General features: G+C 36.2%; 1 protein-coding gene across 2 annotated transcripts; it reads right to left on the reverse strand.

The window, feature by feature from the left end:
- Positions 1-848: 848 nt before the first annotated feature.
- On the reverse strand, positions 849-20,468 carry LOC143884680 (Haloacid dehalogenase-like hydrolase (HAD) superfamily protein). Of its 2 annotated transcripts, none has more exons than XM_077388368.1 (11): positions 20,211-20,468; positions 16,215-16,264; positions 15,935-15,998; positions 15,554-15,602; positions 11,151-11,219; positions 10,361-10,422; positions 7,503-7,583; positions 4,716-4,870; positions 4,523-4,607; positions 2,219-2,362; positions 849-1,150 (listed from the first exon to the last, which is right to left on the reverse strand). In XM_077388368.1, the coding sequence occupies exons 1-11, from the start codon at positions 20,441-20,443 to the stop codon at positions 1,048-1,050; spliced, it is 1,095 nt and encodes a 364-aa protein (XP_077244483.1). In that variant the 5' UTR covers positions 20,444-20,468; the 3' UTR covers positions 849-1,047. The 2 variants fall into 2 exon arrangements, with proteins under 2 accessions (XP_077244483.1, XP_077244482.1); XM_077388367.1 differs by having other exon boundaries at positions 7,440-7,583.
- Positions 20,469-22,293: the final 1,825 nt, after the last annotated feature.

The following is a 22,293-nucleotide window of genomic DNA, read 5'->3' on the forward strand; positions in this document are numbered from 1 at the left end:
GTCACCGCCTGTGATAATGATATATCATTGACAAGTACCAACAAGAAGATTGATCCAGTTGAGCTGTGTCGATAGAAGAGTGGTATGTAGAGGCACTGTTATCATAACCAAGCTCAAGAAGTACATCTTTGAAGTAATTATGCCAAGCTCGTGGGACATGCTTTATCTCGTAAAGAGATTTATGGAGCTTGCATACAGAGTTGGGCTTAGCGAGGTCAATAAAACCAGTAGATTGTTTTATATATGCGTGTGTATCCAATGTTTCATGCAAGAAGTCCTTATGGATGTCAAGTTGGCAAAGAGGCAACCGAAGGTGATAGCAAAGAGAGTAGCGTGCGTGTGTGTATTTGCTAGGAACTTTCTCAGAAAGGCATGTCGCAGCCAGTGCCATTGAAAAAAAGGCATTTCATGGCTAGCTGTTGCATGAGAGCTGCCACCTCAGATGATTTAAATGAATAAGACAATCTGCTGAAATGTGAGCCTGTGTTTTTTCTTCAAGACAGTCACAAAAGGCATTTCGCAGCTGGTCTGTTGCATGTCAGACCAGCCACCTCGTGAAAATGAAGACGACAGCTTTTGTCTCCATTCACAAGCTGTGTGGTCTCACATGCGACAGACCAGCCGTGAAATGCCTCTTGCGATGGACGCTAGCTATTTCCTTTTTTTAAAGATAACTCATTTTATTAATATGGGAATAACCGGATTACATCAATGGGAACAAGGCGTCCCACAAATGCAACATCCATCCAACAAATCGATCAATCATAACCAGAAGTGACAGGGTTTGAAATTATTTACCCAAAACTATTATGCAAAAACTAACAGATTATGCAACCACTGGTAATGTCTAGCACAGAGAAATCCTAAGTTATGTAGCATATAGAAAGAGAAATGTCAAAACAAGAAATTTTGGGATCCTCCCCTAATTGTTCCTGGAATAGAATGATCTACTAAACCAAAGTAAGAAACCACTATCACCGCAAAAACAAATGTACATGTTAAAACTTTAATGATTGCACGTGATTCGAATAAATCTTTTCAAGGTATTTATGACCATCTCTTGTGGCGTAGTTTAGAGATTGTGAGGTCTGCTCCTCCAAATCCATCCATTACAGCATTGGCCGAAGGAAACTCAGCTCTAGATGTGAAGCTATAACAAATAAGAATAAACAAATTACAACAAAAATATAAGATGGGACAACAGCAAAATATTACGAGTCCTAATGCAGAACTTGAGAATAAAGCAAATGGGGAAGGGATGAATAAAAATGATGGTTGGAGCTTCAATTTTGCATAATTTAGACACATGCATGTCTATCACTATCAGACAGAGACCAAAGGTTCAATGCACAGGTTTAAAGGCAGATATTTTACAATTACATACTAATATTTAAAATGAGAGAACATTTCCTACACACTTGTGTAGGTAAGTTACCTACGCACTACCTTAAAATACAGTGGGGGCCCACATTGTTTGGGTGATCCAAACAATTCATTTGAATGGTCCTCACATAGATATGGTGTCCACAAAAAATCAGATCCATAGAATCATCTTAACCATTCAAACTATGGAGGCAAAAAATGGACTAATTTGTGAAGGTTTATACACGTCCATTTTACCTCCACAAATCGTAGGGTTGGGATGATCCTATGGATCTGATTTTTTGTGGACACCCTATCTATGTGAGGATCATTCAAATGAATTGTTTGGATCACCCAAACAATGTAGGCCCCCACTGTATTTTAATGTAGTGCGTAGGTAACTTACCTACACAAGTGTGTAGGAAATGTTTTCTCATTTAAAATTAACATTATATCGATGGAACTTCATACAAACATAAACAGAAACATTATATAGATAAAACTTCATAAAAGATAAAATATAGAAAATGCATCAAGATAAACATAAACACAACAGAATTATGTCCATAATAGAAAAAGGAAAAAAGAAAACAATAAATTAAGGCCTTTTCTCAATAGCCTTGTTGACGTATGAAATATGTGCGTCCAACACAGGAATTTTATATAAATAGAGCATCCATGTCCATGTGTAAAATCCAAGGTGTCTTGTGACAACACTATGCATATAATTAGTTGTAATTCATAAATAAAATGTAACCCAAATTTTAAAATAGGGAAACATGGAAGAAAAAGCTAAGACTAAGACTACCATTCAAAAAAAAAGAAAAAAAAGAAAGAAAACTAAGACCAAGACTACCTGCTCCGAAGAACCACACAAGGCATGCCTATGCGCTCGGCTCCAACCAGTCCAGATTGGCTTCCTGCAATGAGCACACAACTCTCCACGGGCATACCCGCATATTCCGCTCCAGCACGCAACGTAGCGACAATCTTTTCCAAGCTGGATGACAATCAAAGAGTTATCTGATTCCATTTTTTATGCACACTGATTGAGAAACAAATTGAATAAATAATTGCAAAGATATCAAGTAACACAAAATATTCCCGATTATATAGTAGATCTAACCATGACATAAAATTTACAAAGGAAAACGTAACCACAATATTTTCCAAGCTCGATGACAATCAAAGTGTTAGGTGACTCCAATTTAATTGTTGGGAACAATTTGAATCAATAATACCAAATTGTTCCAACTATGTACCAGATCTAACTATAACATAAAGTTTAAAGTTTACAAAAAGGGTTATGTAAAAAATAAGATACACATGCAATAGATCGCCATTCCAGGGGAACCCTGAGTGCAGGTTGGTCCTTGCACCAATGCACCATAATGCATTGAGTAGTTTCTCTTTGGAGCATGGAATCTAGTCTAATGCACCAGCTTATTGACGTTTCTCTTTGCTTCGAGTATGCCAGGAGGACATGATTTCTCACTAACTGAATAATTGTACAAAAAAATTAGAACTTAAGCCACATAACATACAAATAAACAAAAAACTAGACTAACCCAACCACTTAAGCCACATAACATACAAATAAAGAAGAAAGAAATACCCTTATCAATATAAAATATCCAGTATATATTGTGAGACTCACAAAATCGTGGTTATGCTCTAATAACAACAAAGCATGGACTAAGAAGTCCACACCCAGAACAACTGTAAAGTATGGTTAGTATCAACTCAATCAAATTGTACATGGAACCGTCCTCTGCTTCTGAGAGACTTTCGGCGCTAGTCATAGATAGAAAAAAGTAAAAGATGTGAAACTACCAATTAATCCAACAGCTTAAGCTGTTGGAGAAGGAGTTATTTAATCTTTTATACTTCAACACTCCCCCTCATGTGTGGCCCCTCTTTTTAGGGTTGGCCTACACGCGGCACATGTGGCCCCTCTTTTGGGTTGGCCGTTGTGTGTGAATTTTCAATATCAGGGAGGTTTGAACAAGGACCTTTGCTCTCATACCATGTCAAACTACCAATTACTCCAAAAGCTTAAGCTGTTGGAGAAGGCATTATTTAATCTTTTATACTTTAACAGAAGAGAAGGAGATGATGAAGGGAAATGTGTGTACCAATGAGGTTGACATACGAGTTTACATTAAATTTCTCTAACTGAATACAAATGACCAAAGTGTACTAAAAATGACTAGATAGTTCACATTCAGTCCCATGTAAAAGAATAAACAAAGGATACCAGTATTTATCTACTTCCTCAACACTTCCACTCAAGCTGGAGCAAAGAAGCTAATCATGCTCATCTTGCAAAGGATACAACAAAGTATGTTCCTACCCAGTCTTAAATTTCCCCAAAATGACTAAAATGTTTCCATTTCCATCTCCACCGAAATGAAATCTCAATGATTTCCTTCCACATCATTATTTCCCTGAAATTTCGACCTAAATTCCTGAAATTCCGACCTAAATTCCTGAAATTCGAACAAAATGCGACCATAAAAGAAAAGATAATGTGATAGTATCTCCATTAAAAGTTACCATTCAAAAAAAAAGTATATCCATTAAACGTATGCAAAAAGAGCTCTTGCTTAGCCCAAATAAGCACCACCATCACAAGATATGCACACGAGAAAGGTTTATTAGCTTGAATGACCGCACCAATAACAAAAGAAAAAAGAGTTAAGCATTGTGATAATAATTTTTTACATTAGCACATATGATAGTATGGTCGGGAAATTCTACGTTGGGGTTGGTGCGTGGGGCAGTTTCCTTCAATGTTTCTGTCTACAGACTCAAAGTTATTTCCTTTCAGTATTCTCAGTGTTCTTCTACATATTCTTCTCGACTTATCATCATAGTTTGCTATACATTTCTACAATATATTCCGACAATTCTCCGACACTCACATCATGTACAACATCACACATTACATCATGTACAAAATCACACGTTCCCCATTTTGGTAAGAAGTACCTATGTTAAAAACGATGTGTACAGTTCATATCATCCTTAATTTAGTATGATATGCTTACAATGTAAGGCAAGCAATAGTAAATTAATATCATGCAAACATTAAGAATAAAGCTCAAACAACATCTTCGTACTTTCATATTATAACATAAGAAAAAGAATTCCGACAGACCTTTCTGTTGGGCTGGTATCAATCTCAACACTCAGTTTTAGCATGGATGCAACCTCCTTGGCTATCCTTTGCTTCTCAACAGAAGCTGTTTCAGGAATTTGCGGAAGTTTAACAAGAAAAACATATAAACAAAGAATAATGCTTCTCTCTCAGAGAAAGGCGGGAAATCCATAAAATTGGGAACGAGACTTACCTGCTTTATTCGCCTCTTTAACTAGTTGTTCATCCAAACCCGAAGAAACTCCTTCACCGAGTACAAGCTGACCATAAAAACTTCCTTCCATTTCCGCCTTTCCCACTATCTTTATTTTTGATATTCTTTCATGACCAAGATTTTCAATGACAGATCTGAGATTATAAAACAAAAGGAAGCAAAAACTTAGTTCATTTCCCATGTTCACAAGGCATACTTAGTACCCAACAGAGCTTGAGATTCATAGATACTGAATGCACCTGAATAGGAAGAGATTAAGACATGATGATGATGATTTAGATTATGAGACGGTGAAAGTAAATCAACTATCAAGAAAATACAATTACAAATTTCATCATTTAAGTGGGTAAACAAATATTCTCTAAAGAAAGTTCAGGTTCAGCATTTCTTACGTGAAGTTAATGGGTAAACAAGAAACTATTAGACCAACAAAGAGTGATTCAGCATAAATAATCCATAGAAGTGATGGCATTACTGAAGTACTAAAAGCTAATTAATGTCATCGAAATACTGTCAATAAGATAAATGATCTCCAAATAGGAATCTAAAATATCATATGATCACTGTAAGCCTAGAAGATCGTACAACAATGGTCTTTGCCTTAGTCTCGGTTCTTTCCTTTTACCATTGCCATAGTTTAGAAACTTGAAAACTTGACTAGAAGGTCAGTTTAGTCAAATCGACCGAGTCACCCGCGGCTTAATAATAAACTTTATTGTTGCTTATTAAATACACATTATTCTGCAGTTATTTATTTTCTAATAATATAACACAGCTAGATGCATAGTTCTGCGAATAAGCAAATTCATTTTTAAGATCCTGAGGTCATGGGTTAAACTCCCACATAGGTTTGAGTTATAAAACAAGTAAATTTGACTTGATTCCTTGTCGAGTTGAGTTGACAAAGCTGAGCTATAGTCGTAGTTTTAAATTTAGGCTGAAATATTTCGGTTTCGATCCAAATCAAAACCGAAAGTACATTGAATAGGAAAAATACAGGATTTCGCTGAAATTATGAAATTTCACCAAAAATTCAAATTTCATTTTTCACCCTTATTTACAAAATTTCCACCAAAATTTTATACATTTCAGTGGAAATTAAAAAAAAAACGAAATTTTTATCAAGGCTTTACATGATTTCAGCCGAAATTTTGGTCGAAACCAAAAAAATTCAGTTTCGGTGGTGGCCAAAAAAAGGGCGGCCCGGTGCACGAGGCTCCCGCCATTGCGGGGTCTGGGGAGGGCTAGATGTATGCAGCCTTATCCCTGCTTTGCAGAGAGGCTGTTTCCCTCGTGACCACAAGGTCACAATGGAGCAACCTTACCGTGGCACCAAGGCTATGGTGGCCGAAACTGACATTTAAATCCTTGGCCTTAGTACTATATCAAACTTACAATAATTCTTAAGTAGAAATTAGTATCTATTAAATCTAATAAATAAAGATGACCTAATCCCGAATCAAAATAGCTACCAAAAATATCCAAATAGATTGTGCCCAATAGATCCCTGAATGGGTAAATTCTCAATAACAGAAACCAAAACTCCCAATATTTTATGGCGATAAATCATCTTAGGTCCATAATATGTTGACATCAACATAGCATCATGATGGTGCCATGTTGACATCATTGGTATGACAAAAAAATCATTTTCTGGTCCCTTTTCAAAGAGTGCTTCTCGGATGGGTGTTTGGCTGGATGTGACCACGAGCTGAATCAACAACAACAACAATCATAACTCTAATACTTTCTTCAACAAAATCCAAGTTCGATGTAATTTGTTAAACATGACAGCACCACCGTACATAGCATATTTAACAAACTAAAATGCAAATGAATTAATCCTAGGATATCATATCAAATCTGCAACATATGTGAGAGGTCATTCATGGATAATGGGCATATAATGATTTTACCGGAGGTATTGTAGCTCATTAGACATGTATGTGTAGGGTATCCCCCCATGATCAGACTTGTGCATGGGCCATGCTATAGGTGCTTAACTGATTTTCAACACCTATTATCGACATTAGTACGATGTACAGTTTTATAAAAAAAAAATTATCAAAAAGAAAACAAAACAAAAAAGATGAGAAAAAAGCACCCATACTCAGTTCTTCATTTATTAACACATTGTCCTTATATGGATGAAAATCCATTAGGAAACCTTTTGGGGCTGTTTGGTTTGCAGATAGTATAGCCGAGATATCGATCTCATCTGACCTTGGTTCCCGCTTACCAACAAAAATGGGGTTAAGTGTAACTTCAGCTGTGACTTGGAGTAACCCTTTCCCTGATTTTGAGGTTAGGACGAAAAGAGGGGGTACACGCGATGTCCATTCCAACTTTAAATGAGCAGCCAAACATTGGATCAAGCTGGATCTAGGTATCTTTGCTATTCACAAACCCAACAGCCCTGTTGGCTTAAAAATTTAACTCACAAAAGATTCTGATAAAGTATGTTTTCTCCTAATCCTCTGCCATATTAACGAAAATGGCATCTCATGTTCAACTATAACAACAACCAGAATATCTGTAAATCATGACACTTATTCACCTCAATAACAATTAGATTCTACGCACCCTACAACTTGATAATGTATTGTTTAAGTTAGATAGAAACTAAATTAGAAACTTCTCAAAGATCTACACATGCATAACTTTATATACTAGACTTAATCTGAAAGTTTGGAAAGCTCACACCGGGCAAACTCTAGCCCCACATAGTATACTTTCGGATGAGAGGTCAGCAATACTGAAGCAGACCTGGCAATTTTGTCCCCGTATTTACTATAGGCTGTGAGTATGATCAAAGGTACATCATCATTAAGTGCATCATCAATAAAACTGCAAAAAAAAAAAAGATGCCAAGTATTAGGTGAAAATAATGATGGTGAGAAAAAAGCTAGTATAATTGCACATAAGCAATCAAACAACTGAAATTAAGAGTTCGAGAAATTCATTGTTCTCTCATTTTTCAGTATAACAACTTCGGAACATCAAAACTTGCTTTGGTTGAATTGGCAATAAGGTAATTGTAATGTAACCAAAAAAAAAAAGCAATCGTGCTAGTTGCTAAATGTCCTGATTTTCCTTAGAACAGAGGGTGCCCTCCGACTAGCAGCCCAATTTATGGGAAAAACAGGGGATGGCCTTCCCACTAGAAAATAAACTGTATGCATACAAGCAGTGGGGACCAGCCCTCTTTTTTGCCTAAAAGATGAAGCACATGATAATGTGCAGCAGGTTACTCTTTGCATAACTTGCAGTAGAAGATATTGGGGAGCCATTGGCATTGGTATAGGTGTTTCGCAGAGTCAAAGCATGACTAGAATAGATATTTGGATATAACTACGTTTACTCTAAGAGATACATTTCTTTCACCTTATTTTGGTTTTTAAAAGTATTTTATATGATTTTATTTTAGTCACTTGAAGTATCATTATGTTTATCACTTACAGTAGTTTGTTTTTTTTTGGGTGTTTTCTCTAAGCTCAAGTATGGAAAAAGCGGGAAACCGGCTTACGGATTTTCTCTTGAAGAACCTCAATTTAGGGTTTTCACATTGCATTAGAGCAGGATGAATTTAGGATTTAAATAAAGATTCTTTTGTCATCCTTCCACCATGACTTTTTTGTCAATTTATGTGAAGCAAAACTACTTAGTAACTCAATCATCATTGTTTTATCCAATTCTGTCTTTTGAATGGAAAAGATTGGGATAACACTGAGAAAAACTCGAATCTCCACGCCCAAAAAAAACCCTAGAATCTCCATGCCATTTATCGAGCTAGAAAAACAATTTAGTCCATAACATTGATATCATTTATTTTTTTTGAATGGCTATAACATTGATATCATACCACATCTTTAATAGTATTGAATTCTAACCTCCTACTTACAAGTAGGCAAACCTTCTTAAGTCCATATTCCATGATGAAGCCCGATGATCATGGCCCAAAAATCTTCAGGATGGGACAGGAGCCACCACCAGCATTTCAGATATAAGGGCTGAATTTTGTAAGTCAAATATTTTATATGCCCAACCACCTTCAGAGCTTACATAATTGCCCCAAGCTAACCAAATGCAGTTCCATAAGAATGCAGCATCATTCCAAGGGGAGTTTCTTTACGATTTATCTAACTTCTCAAGCATAAAAGCAGAGACTCTAAATAAGGATGGAAAGACACAGTCATGGTTGTCAGACAAAGGAAAGCAAGATACTTATCTTTTCACCCCAGTGTAGATTCCATATGCTCCACCACAAGGTCCTACTTGATAATTGGGAGCTCCCTCTTTTAGAGGATGCAAGATATCTAGTTGGGAAGGGATAAATCTCACAGCCCATGATGGCCGCCAGTCTAACCACAAAATGTTATAAACTTGGATACCACTGGTAGATGAACTACCTCTTGATTATTTGGCCAATGGATACCTTAATTAATGAAATTAAAAGATTGATGCATCACTCTTGATCCTTCGAGTCAGCCGTCAAACTGTCATGTTATAAATAGATTGAAGATGAGAGAATGCTAGACACCCAAGAACTACTTCAATAACACAAAGGAAACCAGACTTTGACGTGTTTCTCAGAAATTACCAAATTAATTCAGCAGCTACGGTGAGACAAAGGGTCTACTTTCCTTACCTCCCAAGAAGAAAGTATGGCATCGACCATTGTTAGTAAGAAGTAAGAAAACTCAGGTCGAGATTCATCAATACATCCACTTTCTTCATTTCAAACTAAAACTCATTTTTTTAAGAATCTACATTACAAGAGGCACTTAAGATGATCACCGGCCATCTAACTTCATCAATCAGACAAGAGAATCATTCCTTCTAACTAAATTGATGAAATTGCTAGATACAATAATCCCATCCAAGGTTTGGCAATCATCCATACAACTGTTAGGAGTCGTAAGGACATCACAACTATTCTAAATGTCCCCAAAACATCGTAGACATAAACACTTCCCAATAGGCTAATATGTCTAAATTATTTGATATATGGTTCATTTCTCACCTTAGGGATAAGAGGAATATAATAGACATTGTAGGTGTTAACTTACCAACTTCTCCAAAAGCTTAAGCTGTTGGAGAGAGGCGTTATTTATCTTTTATACTTTAACACTCCCCCACATGTGTGGCCCACTTGGCAAACACGTGGCACATGTGGTCCACTTTGGGCCGACCATCGCATGTGGACTTTTGCTATCCAGGAGTTTTGACCTCGAGACCTTTGGCTCTGATACCATGTTAACTTACCAACTTCTCCAAAAGCTTAAGCTGTTGGAGAAAGATGTTATTTATCTTTTATACTTTAACAGAAGGCAACAATGATTACAGGCAGTGAAAGATTACAGAAAGATCAACTGCCTCAACCTTATTGGAATCACTAATTCATACAGTAACCACAACTGGGTGTCATCTGTTCCAAGTAAAGCTACCAAATAAAAGGGACCATTAATATACAGGTTCCCAATAAAAATTGCAGGAAACCTCTGAGAATTATGTAATTTGAAATTCTAATTCGTGGAGAGAATTTAACTATTTGCATCATGTATCGAACAATAATTAACGTTTCAAAGCAAGTTAAGATCGTGCAGGGTAAAATGGAACCTCACTTTTCAACTCCCGGCCTTAAAGGTAGACTTTGTGTCATCACAAACTCATCCAATGCATTCCGCTGCCAACAAATAGTCAGTTCTTCAATAGTTTGCCTAAACACAGTGCAGCCTAAGCATCATAAGAAATACAGGGTAGTGATTAAAATACTATGTTACTGATAAGTTTCAAAGGATAAGGACAAAAAAGATATAGGAGATGAGCGGGGCAGTCAGGACTCTCTAAGTCATCTAATTATCTAAACATCTACAGCAGAAAAGTCCGCATGAATAGAACCAAATGTCTCAGAGCATGAGAATCATAATTATGAACAAACAAAATGATATTTTTTTTTCTGCAAAAAAATGCATAGTGGCATTGAAATGAAAACTTACGATTTTTATAGTTTTTCCCTCGTTAGTTCACAAAAAAGGGATAAAAAAATCTAGTGATGTCAACTAGAGGTTTAAGCCAAACTCATTAAATTAAAAGTGGTTAAGAGAGAGAAGCGAGGTTTGCTAATATTTCTTACTTCAAATATATTTAGGCATATAAAGAAGATAATAAAATAATGAACAATTGAAACCAGTGAGCTAAAGGTCATCAAATCCATTCAGAAGTCCCCAAGTTGACTCTACACAATCGAGGGAGGTCCATGAATAAAATATATTGAAAATGTCTTTTTCTTGACAAGTCAAATAATTTGCATGTACTGAGGGAACTTGGGATCGTTGGAAGGACAAGATTGCATTATAGAGCACCTGATGAAACCAATTAGCACTTAGCAATCTATCTTAGCAAAAGAAATACCTTTTCCCGAAGAACACTTTTCATGAAGTTTTCCTTCTCACTAGTGGGCAATGAAGTAGGCCAGCCAATCTGCATAGAAGAGTTCAAAAGGAAACATGGATTAACATTTTTCATTTTTGGATAAATCAATGTTAAATAAACCATTCTGCTAGGCAGAATTTCCGAGCACAACCCAACCAATGTCTTGATGGAATTGTCAATTGTGAAGTTGGTCAAAATAAAGGAGACAAAATCCTTTGATGATATAAAATATGAATGGAAGATTGACGTAGCAAGAAATTTCTCAAGACAGATATGACAAGTACTTAAATGCAGATTCATAATTCCTAGCAAGATGTACCAACAAGGCCATCTTTACTCCCTAATGTTTCCAAGTTCTTTTTCTTTTTTCGGAAGATTTTCTTCGCCTTCCTAATGTTTCGAAGGTAATGAAACTAAATGCCCTGATGGTGTGACTCCTGCACTTGGTGCCAAAGGCATTTTGGTCTTCATAGGAAAATCCATGAATTGCTTGATAGAATTGTTTGCATACTGCAATACAATATGCAACGGCCAACGATGAGTATAAAAAATATTGTCACCCTTCCGCTTTGGTTGAAGATTGGAAGCCAGATATGAAAGCCTTTCCTGGCAAACCAGACATCATTGACTAGTTCTACTGTGGAAAGCCTTAGTAAATCTAAAAATATAATAACAAGTAACAAAATTTTAAGTGCCATTTATGTTATGAAGAATTGACCAGCATATGACATGCATGTCAGTGCATGTAAGTGTGGCTTTATTTTATTTTTTGGCATTTACCTACCCTTTGTGTAATCAAGACTATCTAGAAGTTTTATTTTTTGTGTAAAGAGGTAGGGGAGTTTATATGTTTTATTCGTATGCAAGCAGGATAAGAGCCATGATACTCAGGGTTCATAATGGCGTTACCATAATATTTTATCTTTGTGTTATATATAAAGAGAGCTTTATGAGTCGTGGGGTAAAACATCCAATCCAATGAACCAAACCCACCTCCCTTCTTTCTTCTCTTTTTTCCTTCTTCCTTTTTTTCAACTTTGTTTCCCATGACTAGGTTGGCCTCCTTCAAGCATTTTCTCCTTTCCTTTTATATTAACATCGCAGCACTGATCTGGTACCTGAATCCTCTTCTACCCTCCTCCCCCTTTTTCCTCTAGATACATATGTTAGAAGTTCTCTGTGTTCTTATGCTAATCAAACCAAAAGATCTAAGTTTTTTTTCTTTGATAGTTCGAAGAAAACCTATGAGATTCATTGTGTTCTTGTGCCTTGGCATTGATTACTGAAGTTATTCCTCTTTTGGTGTTAAATCAAGGAATTGTGAGCTTGATCATTGAGTGACATCCCATGCAAGGAAATTGTGTGATGATGCCAATTTTTGGAATTATTGAAAATTTTTGTGGGCTATACACTGTGTACTCATGGAGTCCAATATTTTAAATCTCAGTTTCATTATGCATTACGGTCACCACGGAAAGGGAAACATGTCAGTTCTAGTCAAACATTTTAGTAGAAATCCTATAAAATCTTTTGCTCAGTATCTTATTGCTCAATATGTTTCCTTCGACAATTTATCTCCATCATATAAGCATATTACAAATTTTTTTCTTCAATACCTTTCCCTAATTCATGTCAAGAAGTCCTTTCGCGTGATGGATGAAGAAAAGCTATGGATGAGGAGATGATTGAGCTAATATAAAACAATACGCATAAGCCTACTGATTTACTATTTGGAAATGTGTGGACGGTATTAGATCGGTTTATGCAATATCATCGTGACGGTAAGGTTGAGAGGAAGATATACATCCTAGTTGTAAATTTCATTTCGTTTCGCTCTAAACAGACAAAATATTTCGTTCCGGACCGAAATCTGGAATGGAACGGGTATATTTACCGTTTCATTCCAGATTTCATTCCATTTTGCATGGAATACCGAATTTCGGACGAAACGAGACGAAATGCCCTGTTCCATCCGAAATACACCTTTTTTTGTTTTTTCTTCTCTTCTTCTTGTCTATTCTTAGTCCCATTATCTTCTTCTTTCCTCTTAGTATCTTAGTATTTACATGTAAAGTCATTTAATTAAATGTCCATTTACTTAAGATTTACAAGGAAATAAAAGAATACCCCCCCCCCCCCCCCCCCCCAATTTCAATTTATTAAAAACAGTTTCAAGTCCTAATTCTAAAAGGATAAAAGTCAACCTTCCAGTTCTAATACAAGATTCGAAAAGATCGGGCCAGGTCAAAATCTTAACTTCCAAAACGATGGGGTATTTTTCCAATTTTAAAAATTCATGGATTATAAATCTCAAAAATCAGGTAAAACATAATTTGGTCTCCAAATATTTTTCATCTCGGCAGGCACTGGTCAACAAACGGGTCAACACAAGCATTTCAGCTAATAGCTTAGTTGGAAATTTCGCTTTGGTGGCCATATAAGTTTTGGCCACCGAAACGAAATTTCGGACAATTTCGTTCGAAACTTTTCCGTAAATTTAGGACAATTCTGTCAAATTTCGGCCGAAATCCGGAACGAAACGAAATTTTCGTCATTTCGTTCCGGTTTTCGGCCGAAACCGAAACGTTCCGTCCATTTCGGACGAAACGAAACGAAACGAAATTTACAACTGTGGCTGATAGTGATTTTCCTTTAAGTAAATGTTGGATCTTTTACATATTCGGTTCATTTAATTGTTTCTTATATTTTTCAACAGTTTCTTATTTTTTGGATTGTTTTCATAATTTTAACTATTAAAAAAATTTGGTTGTATTAGCGGAACGAAACGCCGAACAAAAAGACCGAAATAAACTTTTCATTCCATTAGCTGAAATGAAACAGCGAACGAAACGGAATTCATAACAAAGATATAAATAGAATAGGGGTATTTCTACACCATATGTGAGGTCCAAGGATCCTTTAGAAACTAACTTGAGCTTACATTTGGAGTAGATAAGCTCTCAAGATATTTCTACTCCATATGTGAGGCCTAAAGACCAATTAGCAAACACCTTTTGCAAAGCACTTCAGATTATTTGTTCCAACTTCCAAGCTGGGCATGGATAATATCTATGCTCCAACTTGACAATCAGTTCTGACTTCTGAGAGACAAGGGTAGGTTTTTTTTTTTTTTTTTTGAATGGAAAGAAATAAGAGTAGTTTATATGTTTTATTCATGTGTAATAGATAAGGCCCATCATATTTAGGGTTCATAATGGAATTGTTGTAGTATTCTTAGAGTTATATACAGAGAGAACCTATGGGGTTGTCGGGTTGGACTTCAACCCCTACCAACCCCTTCTTCGTTCTTATCTTTCTTTCTTTCTACTTTGTTCCCCATGAATTGGGTGGCCTCCTCCAAGTATATTCAGCTTTCCTTTCACATTTACACGATGAGTCAAGACGCTTTGTTAGTAAACAAGACAAGGGGGGAATCATTCAATTAGCTTTCCATCAGCAAACAAATTAGTTTCCATCTTCTTTTCTCAGTATACTATTTGAGATGTTTGCTTTGAAAGTAACTTCAGGGATGGAAGAGTTAATTGCAATATATTAAAAATTTACAACCAGGCAAAATTTTAGGAAACGAAGCAAGAGTTAAGCCATATCCAATCCCAATTTCGCATTCATATTCCCCATATTGCTCCCTCGCCTCACAGTGGCAGCATTTGAATTCTGCCATAAGTGGGTGCTAATTATGTTCAGACTTCAGAGAACAACGGCAAAGGAGCCATTGCTCATTAGGATTGTAAGTTGGAACTGTTTTTAAAGATAACTTCACCCATGCAAGTTGTCATTTGTTGGGTTTGTGTTGTATTTATACGGGATATTGTGTGCAAGGGAAATACTAGTTGTCATCCAGATGCACGTGTTGTACAGTGCAAGATTTGAAATTTCAGTTTCAGTTTCAGCCTTTAGCCGAAAACGCGGTGGCAATTTCGTTTTCGGTGGAAATTTTGGTGAAAATCGTGTAATTTCGGCCAAGATTTTGAAATTTCGGTTTCGATTTTAAATTTTGGTCCAGGCTGAAATCCGAAATTTCGAATTCTGGCCGAAATTTAAAACAATGGTACAGTGTAGAAGCAACCTCTCACACTCAAGCGCATACACAAGGCACTCCCACATTTCGATAGGATAAAAGGCAATGTTCCGATGCCCATAGTTTTAAATTTCGACCGAAACCAAAATTTCGTGAAATCTAAAATTTTGGATCTCCCAAATTTCAGCCGAAATTTTGAGAAATTCAATTTTTTTTTTTTAAATAATATTTTTACAAAATTTCGGCTGAAATGATTTTTTTTTTTACAGCATTTCGGCTGAATTTCTGTGGGTTCGAAACCGAAATTTAAATCCATGCTGATATCGTGGTGAGCATCCCTTACCCTGTTAAAAAATAAGATCAGCATCTTTTCTTCATCACCACCAGCCTTCCTGAAAAATAATAGCAAAATGATCTGTAACAACTAACAAACAACCTCTAGTCTCAAGCATATTCAACTATAATGTCCTTTGGAGGGCATGGAATGATAAGATGCAATGCATAAGCATGATACATAATGATGTCCTAATTTTTCAAATTCAAATGTTGAAGAACCTAGAGATCATAGAAGAGGAATTCTTTACAGTATCAGATGTCCTTACTATCAACTGAAAGATGCACTACACTATTTCATCACATAATATAGCATAACACCTCCAAATCTCCAACAGATAACGATAAAAAGGACAATGTAGAAAACAACTCAGCTGGAGTCAGAAGATACCTTGCAAGGTCTAAATATATAGGATCTGTCCAATTTGCACAATCCAGTCCTAGTTTCTGAAATGCTAATAAAATCAAAGGAGAAACAGAATGAGTGGAGTATACACCAAACCCTTTTAGTATTAATATCAACTACAGTAGTCCTTTAGAAAATTTGATAAAGGAATGTTACGTGGCGCAGCAAATAGTTACAAAGTCAAGACAAGAGTTCCTTTTTGTTGACAACCAAATATAGGAAGCATTTTCTCTAAATAAAAATGAAATTATTACATAACCCGCACCGACATTGAAGGCTTGGCGATTGCCTAAGCGGAAGACATCCACAAGGACCCTGGAGGAAAGGAAATGTATAAGGCAATTTTATAAGAAAAATAAAACGCTAATAACAATTTGTTTATAATATGCAGTAGAACCACATAAACCATGCAATGATACTCCTGCTTATCAAAGAGTAAGATATTATTAAGGAAAATTTTACTTGGTCAGAGTCTCCACAATCATTGTCAGCAGGTCTCTTTATATAGCAGAATTATTACAGAAATGATTATTAATCAGAACTGACTTCATCCAGAAATTTAAGAGGAAAGCACTTTAAAATTTAAATGTGTGTCATTTCCAAACCATTGAATTTTATTTTCTTTGAAAGAAATAGCACCTCATCTTTTAGAAAGTGAGCTTCTGAAAAAGTTATGGAGAACGTAATATGCAGCGAATGAGGTAAAAACCGAGATAAAAATAAGCACAAAAACTAGATCTCTTAGGAAGAGGAATCGCACTTTGATTAGTCCTTTATCTACACTACCATGAGAAGCATTGCACCCACCCAAATGACATCAACATGAGCCCCACCATCCATCTAGCAACCCCTCTATGGGATGCCATGGGCATAGCTAAAAAATCCAGCAATTAAATTTTAAAAACCAGTTCTTGGTTAAGAACACACACGAGATGAAACTAAGTTGACTGAGGAAATAATAATTAATGTGATGAGTTTCTTATTGACTCAGACAAGTTGATAGAGTTTTATTGACTTGGCTGGGCCAAAAGCAAGTCGACTAATTTACTCGGGCATTCTTTTAGAAAGTGCAAAAAATCACTCTAAAGGAAAATCCCAGCAATTAAATGGTGGCCTAATGAGGGTCCGTTAAGGGAAAAAAATTAAGTTATATCTGCAGTCAACGTCCTCCATTCAATTTGTCGAGATGTCTGATGAATATGATTTTCATGCTACAGGGTCAACCCGATAAATCAGTCCCAAGCATATTAACATCATACTGGTGGACCGAATCATAGTGCCTTATGAAGTCATGCAATATCGTAATCGAGTGTTTTAAGGTAAAGGCATGAAGCGAAGCATTCAACCCTCTCATGAGGCAAGGCTTAAGCCCTAAGCATGAGCGTAGGCCTCATAAATTTTCTGACCTTTTAAAATTAAAAAGGAAAGAAATTTTGATAAAAGTACAAAAAAAGAAAATAAAAAGAATAAATTATAAAAAGAAAATATGTTTTATTTTCCAAAAAGATTCAACATTCAATTAAGAACAAAAAAAACTCAAACATCTAAAAGGATAATACATTCTAGAATCTATAAGGTTTCTTCCCACAATGTGTTTAAGTTCTGATTGTGAAATGCGTTAGATAATTCATACCTCCAACTCATTGGGGATTACAAAAGTTTATAATTGATATACACCATAGATTATCTCCAACAATTTTCATACACGGTATAGTCCTTTTTACTTTCTTTCCATCAATTTCACAATCTCCAACAATTTTCATACACAATATAGTCCTTTTTACTTTCTTTCCATCAATTTCACAACCACAACACATTCCAAAATACTCCAATATAGTGTAAAATAACTTGATAAGGCCCCAAGAAATTCAAAAGAAAAGAAAAGAAACAGGAAAAGTGAACTTTGTAGAAGAGATGAACTTATAAAGGAAAAATAGGTGAGAAAGAGGAGGATTTTTTTAATGGTAAAGAACAATATAAAGAGATAACAAGAATAACGAGGGCCCTCAGGGAAGGACGAAATCAAAGATTTCCAAAGTCACTCTACTAACACCTGCCCGAGCCTATCTGTTTGCATCACTATTCGCAACCTCGTCACATGCTGGAAGTGCATATCGAAATCGGTCACTCGCTCCTGGATCTCGTCGACCATATCAACAAATCTCCATGGGTGGATATAGCTAATATTCATCCATCTAATGAAATTGAGTGAGTCTCCCTTTACAATCAACCTACTTAAATCCTTCTCCTCAATAATTCTAATGTCTAGCAATACTGCTCTCAATTCCGCTTCATTGGGATCCATGATCCCAAAGAGGAGTTTTCTACTCGCCATTACACTAGGTGCTAATTTTCCACAAATTATATATCCAAAAGGTACATCATGATGAGAGAAATTACCAAAAAGTGATGGATTTCGGTTTTGTTAAGAGGTTGTGGAGTATCAAAAATAATACTTCTCCAAAAAAATTAAAGCTGAAAATCCCTAGTCTTCTATTTTTCATTTTGATTCATGAAATAGCTTTTATAACCCCCCACCCCTCCCTTCAAGTTTCTGCCCATTAACATTTTATTGCAAATAGACTATATGCCTCATGGCCTGAGGTGAGGCTATGCATATAAGACATACACTCCTCTTAGGAGATACTACGTTGAAAAATTCTATGTAAACATGATGAACATACCAAACAACCTAGGGATCTTCATTTGAGAGAAAAATAATAATTTTGTTCAAGCAGGACTAGTCTGATGTGTTCTGGACTATTCTACACTTAGTTTTACTGGCGCGGGCATCGCCATGCTTTCGGTGAATGTGGATGACATTCAAACCAAAGAAAATAGCAGACTATATAGCAGAAAAGCGTTCCAATGAAATATTTTGGGAAGTAGTCATATTTCTTAGGTTTGGTGGCCTCAACTTTGGAGGGAATATTGTGAAACCAGTGAAATATGGTAAAGATTTAGTAACATTGGCCCATGCGACTGATGAAAAGAGAATATATGCTCCCACTGAGCTAAATATAAAGTTCCCTGCTTTGTAAGGAGACGACATATCAAATCCAATATAAAATGAAACTCGGTGCATGTGATAAGCCAATTTGTATCTAGACCCTGACAGCTTTCAATATATAAGAGGGGAACTAGATAAAGGCTACTTCATATCCTTGATTTTAAGTTCCACATATAAAGAATATGCCAATGTAGTTTGGGCCAGGTCACATGATGATAGAAAATCAACAATGAGCATACACTTGTTTCTTAGAAGCCATTTGATCTCGTAGAAAAGTAACTGAAACAAGTCTCTAAGTCAAGATGGAGAGGCTGACCAAGTAGCATGGTACTGAGTCTCCTTTCCGACACTGGGAGTGTTAAGTCATCGATGACAACTCCTTATGACATCACGGTTGTTCAGATCACATTCAATCCATTGTCTCATGACCACATAGAGATTATAATTTTTTATTTCATTTATAAAAAGCCATTGGAAAAAATTATTTCTCTTCTTTACATATCCTTAGAGTCATAAATTATTTGACATCTTCATGAGGCCAAAGAAAAGACCTCAGGCGCCCATTTCTTATTCACAGATTTTTGCTTAACTCATGTTAGCATTAGTCTGAGGGAGCGTTTGGGTAACATGCAAATCCGTGCATACTTTTTAATCTAACCTAGTAACTAATTTAATCTAGCTGCCTAGTCTAAAAAGGTTCCTTACTCAACTTGCCTAATCTACCACCACGATGATCCAACAGTGCGATTTCAACCCAATTCGACGGTGAGATCTCACATATTCAAGCACATACCGTATTGTCCCCACTGATTGTGTGTTGGAACAAATAAAAGGATATTATTAAGGAAAGGTGTTGGTGCATCACTTTCATTTAGCATTGTTTCTTAGAACCTACGACTCATTATGAGAAGCAAACCAATTGAAAACTTCTAAACAGAAAAAAGATAGATGGAATTTACAAAACAAGTGGGTGTTAGTACCCCCAATCAGTATCATCTTAGGGTTTCTTTAGGTTGTTTGGTGTTTAACAGATTGCTTAAGGGCATAATAGTCTTCTTTGGCAAACTCCCACCTTACCTTCCCATTCTAATAAACCAGAACAAACAAAGAAGATAAAATAAACCCACTAATCCAAAAATCTTGATATCCAAAACCCATAATAATTAACGAAAAAAAAAAAAAAATTAAAAAAGTTATTAAGTACCCAAAAATAGGTATAACCTAACATAACAACATCAGGCATAAAATTACCCTTCTACTTCGAGAAGAACACCAAGTTCTTGAGAAGAATTGGAGTCATGGGACAGTGAGTTTGAAGAGATGATTCTAGAGTATTTCAGATTCTTACTAGAAAATGAGAAATTTCTAGGGTAACAAAAGGAAGAAAGTGAGAAATCTGAAGGAAGAAATGGCTTGGGAAGATGGGCTTTCATGGGTTTGGAAAGGCAGAGAGTATGCAGGATCGAGCACAAAGACGTTTCCATAGCCTTACAAAGCGAGCGAATGAAATTCTAGTGTTGTAGCTTATGTATGTGGCTGAAAATAGGGAAATTATGTATTCCCCCTCAACCCCCCATTTTTTACTTGAGACAGCCCCCTCTACTCCTCTAGTGTGTTTATGACACCTCTTCTACAGTACAAAGGGCCCCTCTGTTTGCATTTTTATGGTATGCATATTCTAAAACAAAACGGTTCATTAGGTGGAACCTAAGATGAGGTTGGATCGACAATAGATAGATCAAGGGCTTACGATCATGCCAACAAGTCACACCCCAAAGTCTATCACCTGTACATCCTAATCCTCTTATTTTTTGGAGATATTTCTGCTGAATATAAAATATTGTCTTCTCAATTTCTAAGGTATATTATGGACAGGGGCGGAGCCAGGAATTTACACTCGGAGAGGCCGGACTAATTTACAATGGCCTCCGATGGTCATTGGGGGGCAATGTCCATTAAACTAACCAAGCATGCATGTACATGCCATGAAGCATAAAAGGGATTTTGCATGTCATTGGCCTCCCTCATGCTATATGTGCCTCCGCGCCTGATTATGGACGGATAGGATTGCTTTGCACGAGATCTTATGGGCCATTGCTCTTTTCAATTTCTAAGGTATATTATGGAAGGCTAGGATTGCTTTGCATGAGATCTTATGGGCCATTGCTTATCCAAAGTGGGTTTATATCTTCGGACAAGTGGTTTGCTGAAGGTTTTTTCTTTTCTACTTATAATATAATTATAATATAAGGTCTTCCTCTATAAAAGGTCGAGGAGTCTTCTTTTCTAAGAAATGAGGGTATTTTGGTCACTTTATAGGGGTGCTTTAGTCATTTTTTATAAGTATATTTTGGTCATTTTGATGAGATAGGTTTATTTTGGTCATGTCAGGGTATTCTAGGAATTTTCACTTGTTTTCATATTTTTTTAATTTATTTCCTATTTTGATTTTTTTTTTTTTAATTTATCCTGAATAACAATATTTATACAAGGTTATTTTGGTCATTTTCTATGAGAGAAGGGTGTTTTAGTCCATTTTCCATGATGTAAAGGTATTTTAGTCATTTCATATAAGATGAAAATATTTTGGCGGAAATGAAATACCGGCCTCCCTTTCTCTCCCCGGCTATCCTTGCAGTGTAAAAACTAAAAAGAATAGTCATAACTCATAAATACTAGAGGGGGTGGGCCGGGAAATTCAGGGGGGCAATTGCCCCCTCTGAAATTCAGATTGTTTTTTCCGTATGTATAGAGGTTTAAGCGTTGTTGGTAAAGTTGCCCACTTGCCTCCCTTCCCAACCACCCAAAATGAAAATCGGGAATTTTTCCCTATATTACAGGGTTTTCACTTTTCATAACCCTTCTCTTTCTAAAGTAATGCCCAAGCTCTCTAAATTAATGGCCCCCCTCTCGTTTCTACACCCCATGAGAGGAATAGTTTTGCAATTTCAAGGGGTAAAAATCCAAAAATCAAGCTGATAGGTTATTTGTTTGGTTTAACTCTCTGTTCCCTTACCATATCATTATTGGAATCTCACCTTATCTATGAGATTATATATGGTGTAAGCAGGTGTTTGAAAAATAGTACCGTAGAGGGGGCCCACATGATGATCCAACCGTTCAATTGATTAAGTCAATCACACCTTACTCACAAGATTTTATACGGTGTAAGCCCCTATTTGTAAATTTGAAATGTGGGGACTGTCCATTTAATGGGCCATAACGTAAATAGGTTGTGCCCAAAAAATAGACGGTTTGGATCATCCTATGGTGTGGCACATAAAGTACTTTTTTGAAAAATACTGGACTATTTATGTTGTGGCCCAATAAATGA

This window comes from Tasmannia lanceolata, unplaced genomic scaffold (genome assembly GCF_043159265.1).
Source record: "Tasmannia lanceolata isolate RefF3 unplaced genomic scaffold, GAP_Taslan_0.1 ptg000008l, whole genome shotgun sequence".
In the NCBI taxonomy this organism is placed as follows: domain Eukaryota; kingdom Viridiplantae; phylum Streptophyta; class Magnoliopsida; order Canellales; family Winteraceae; genus Tasmannia; species Tasmannia lanceolata.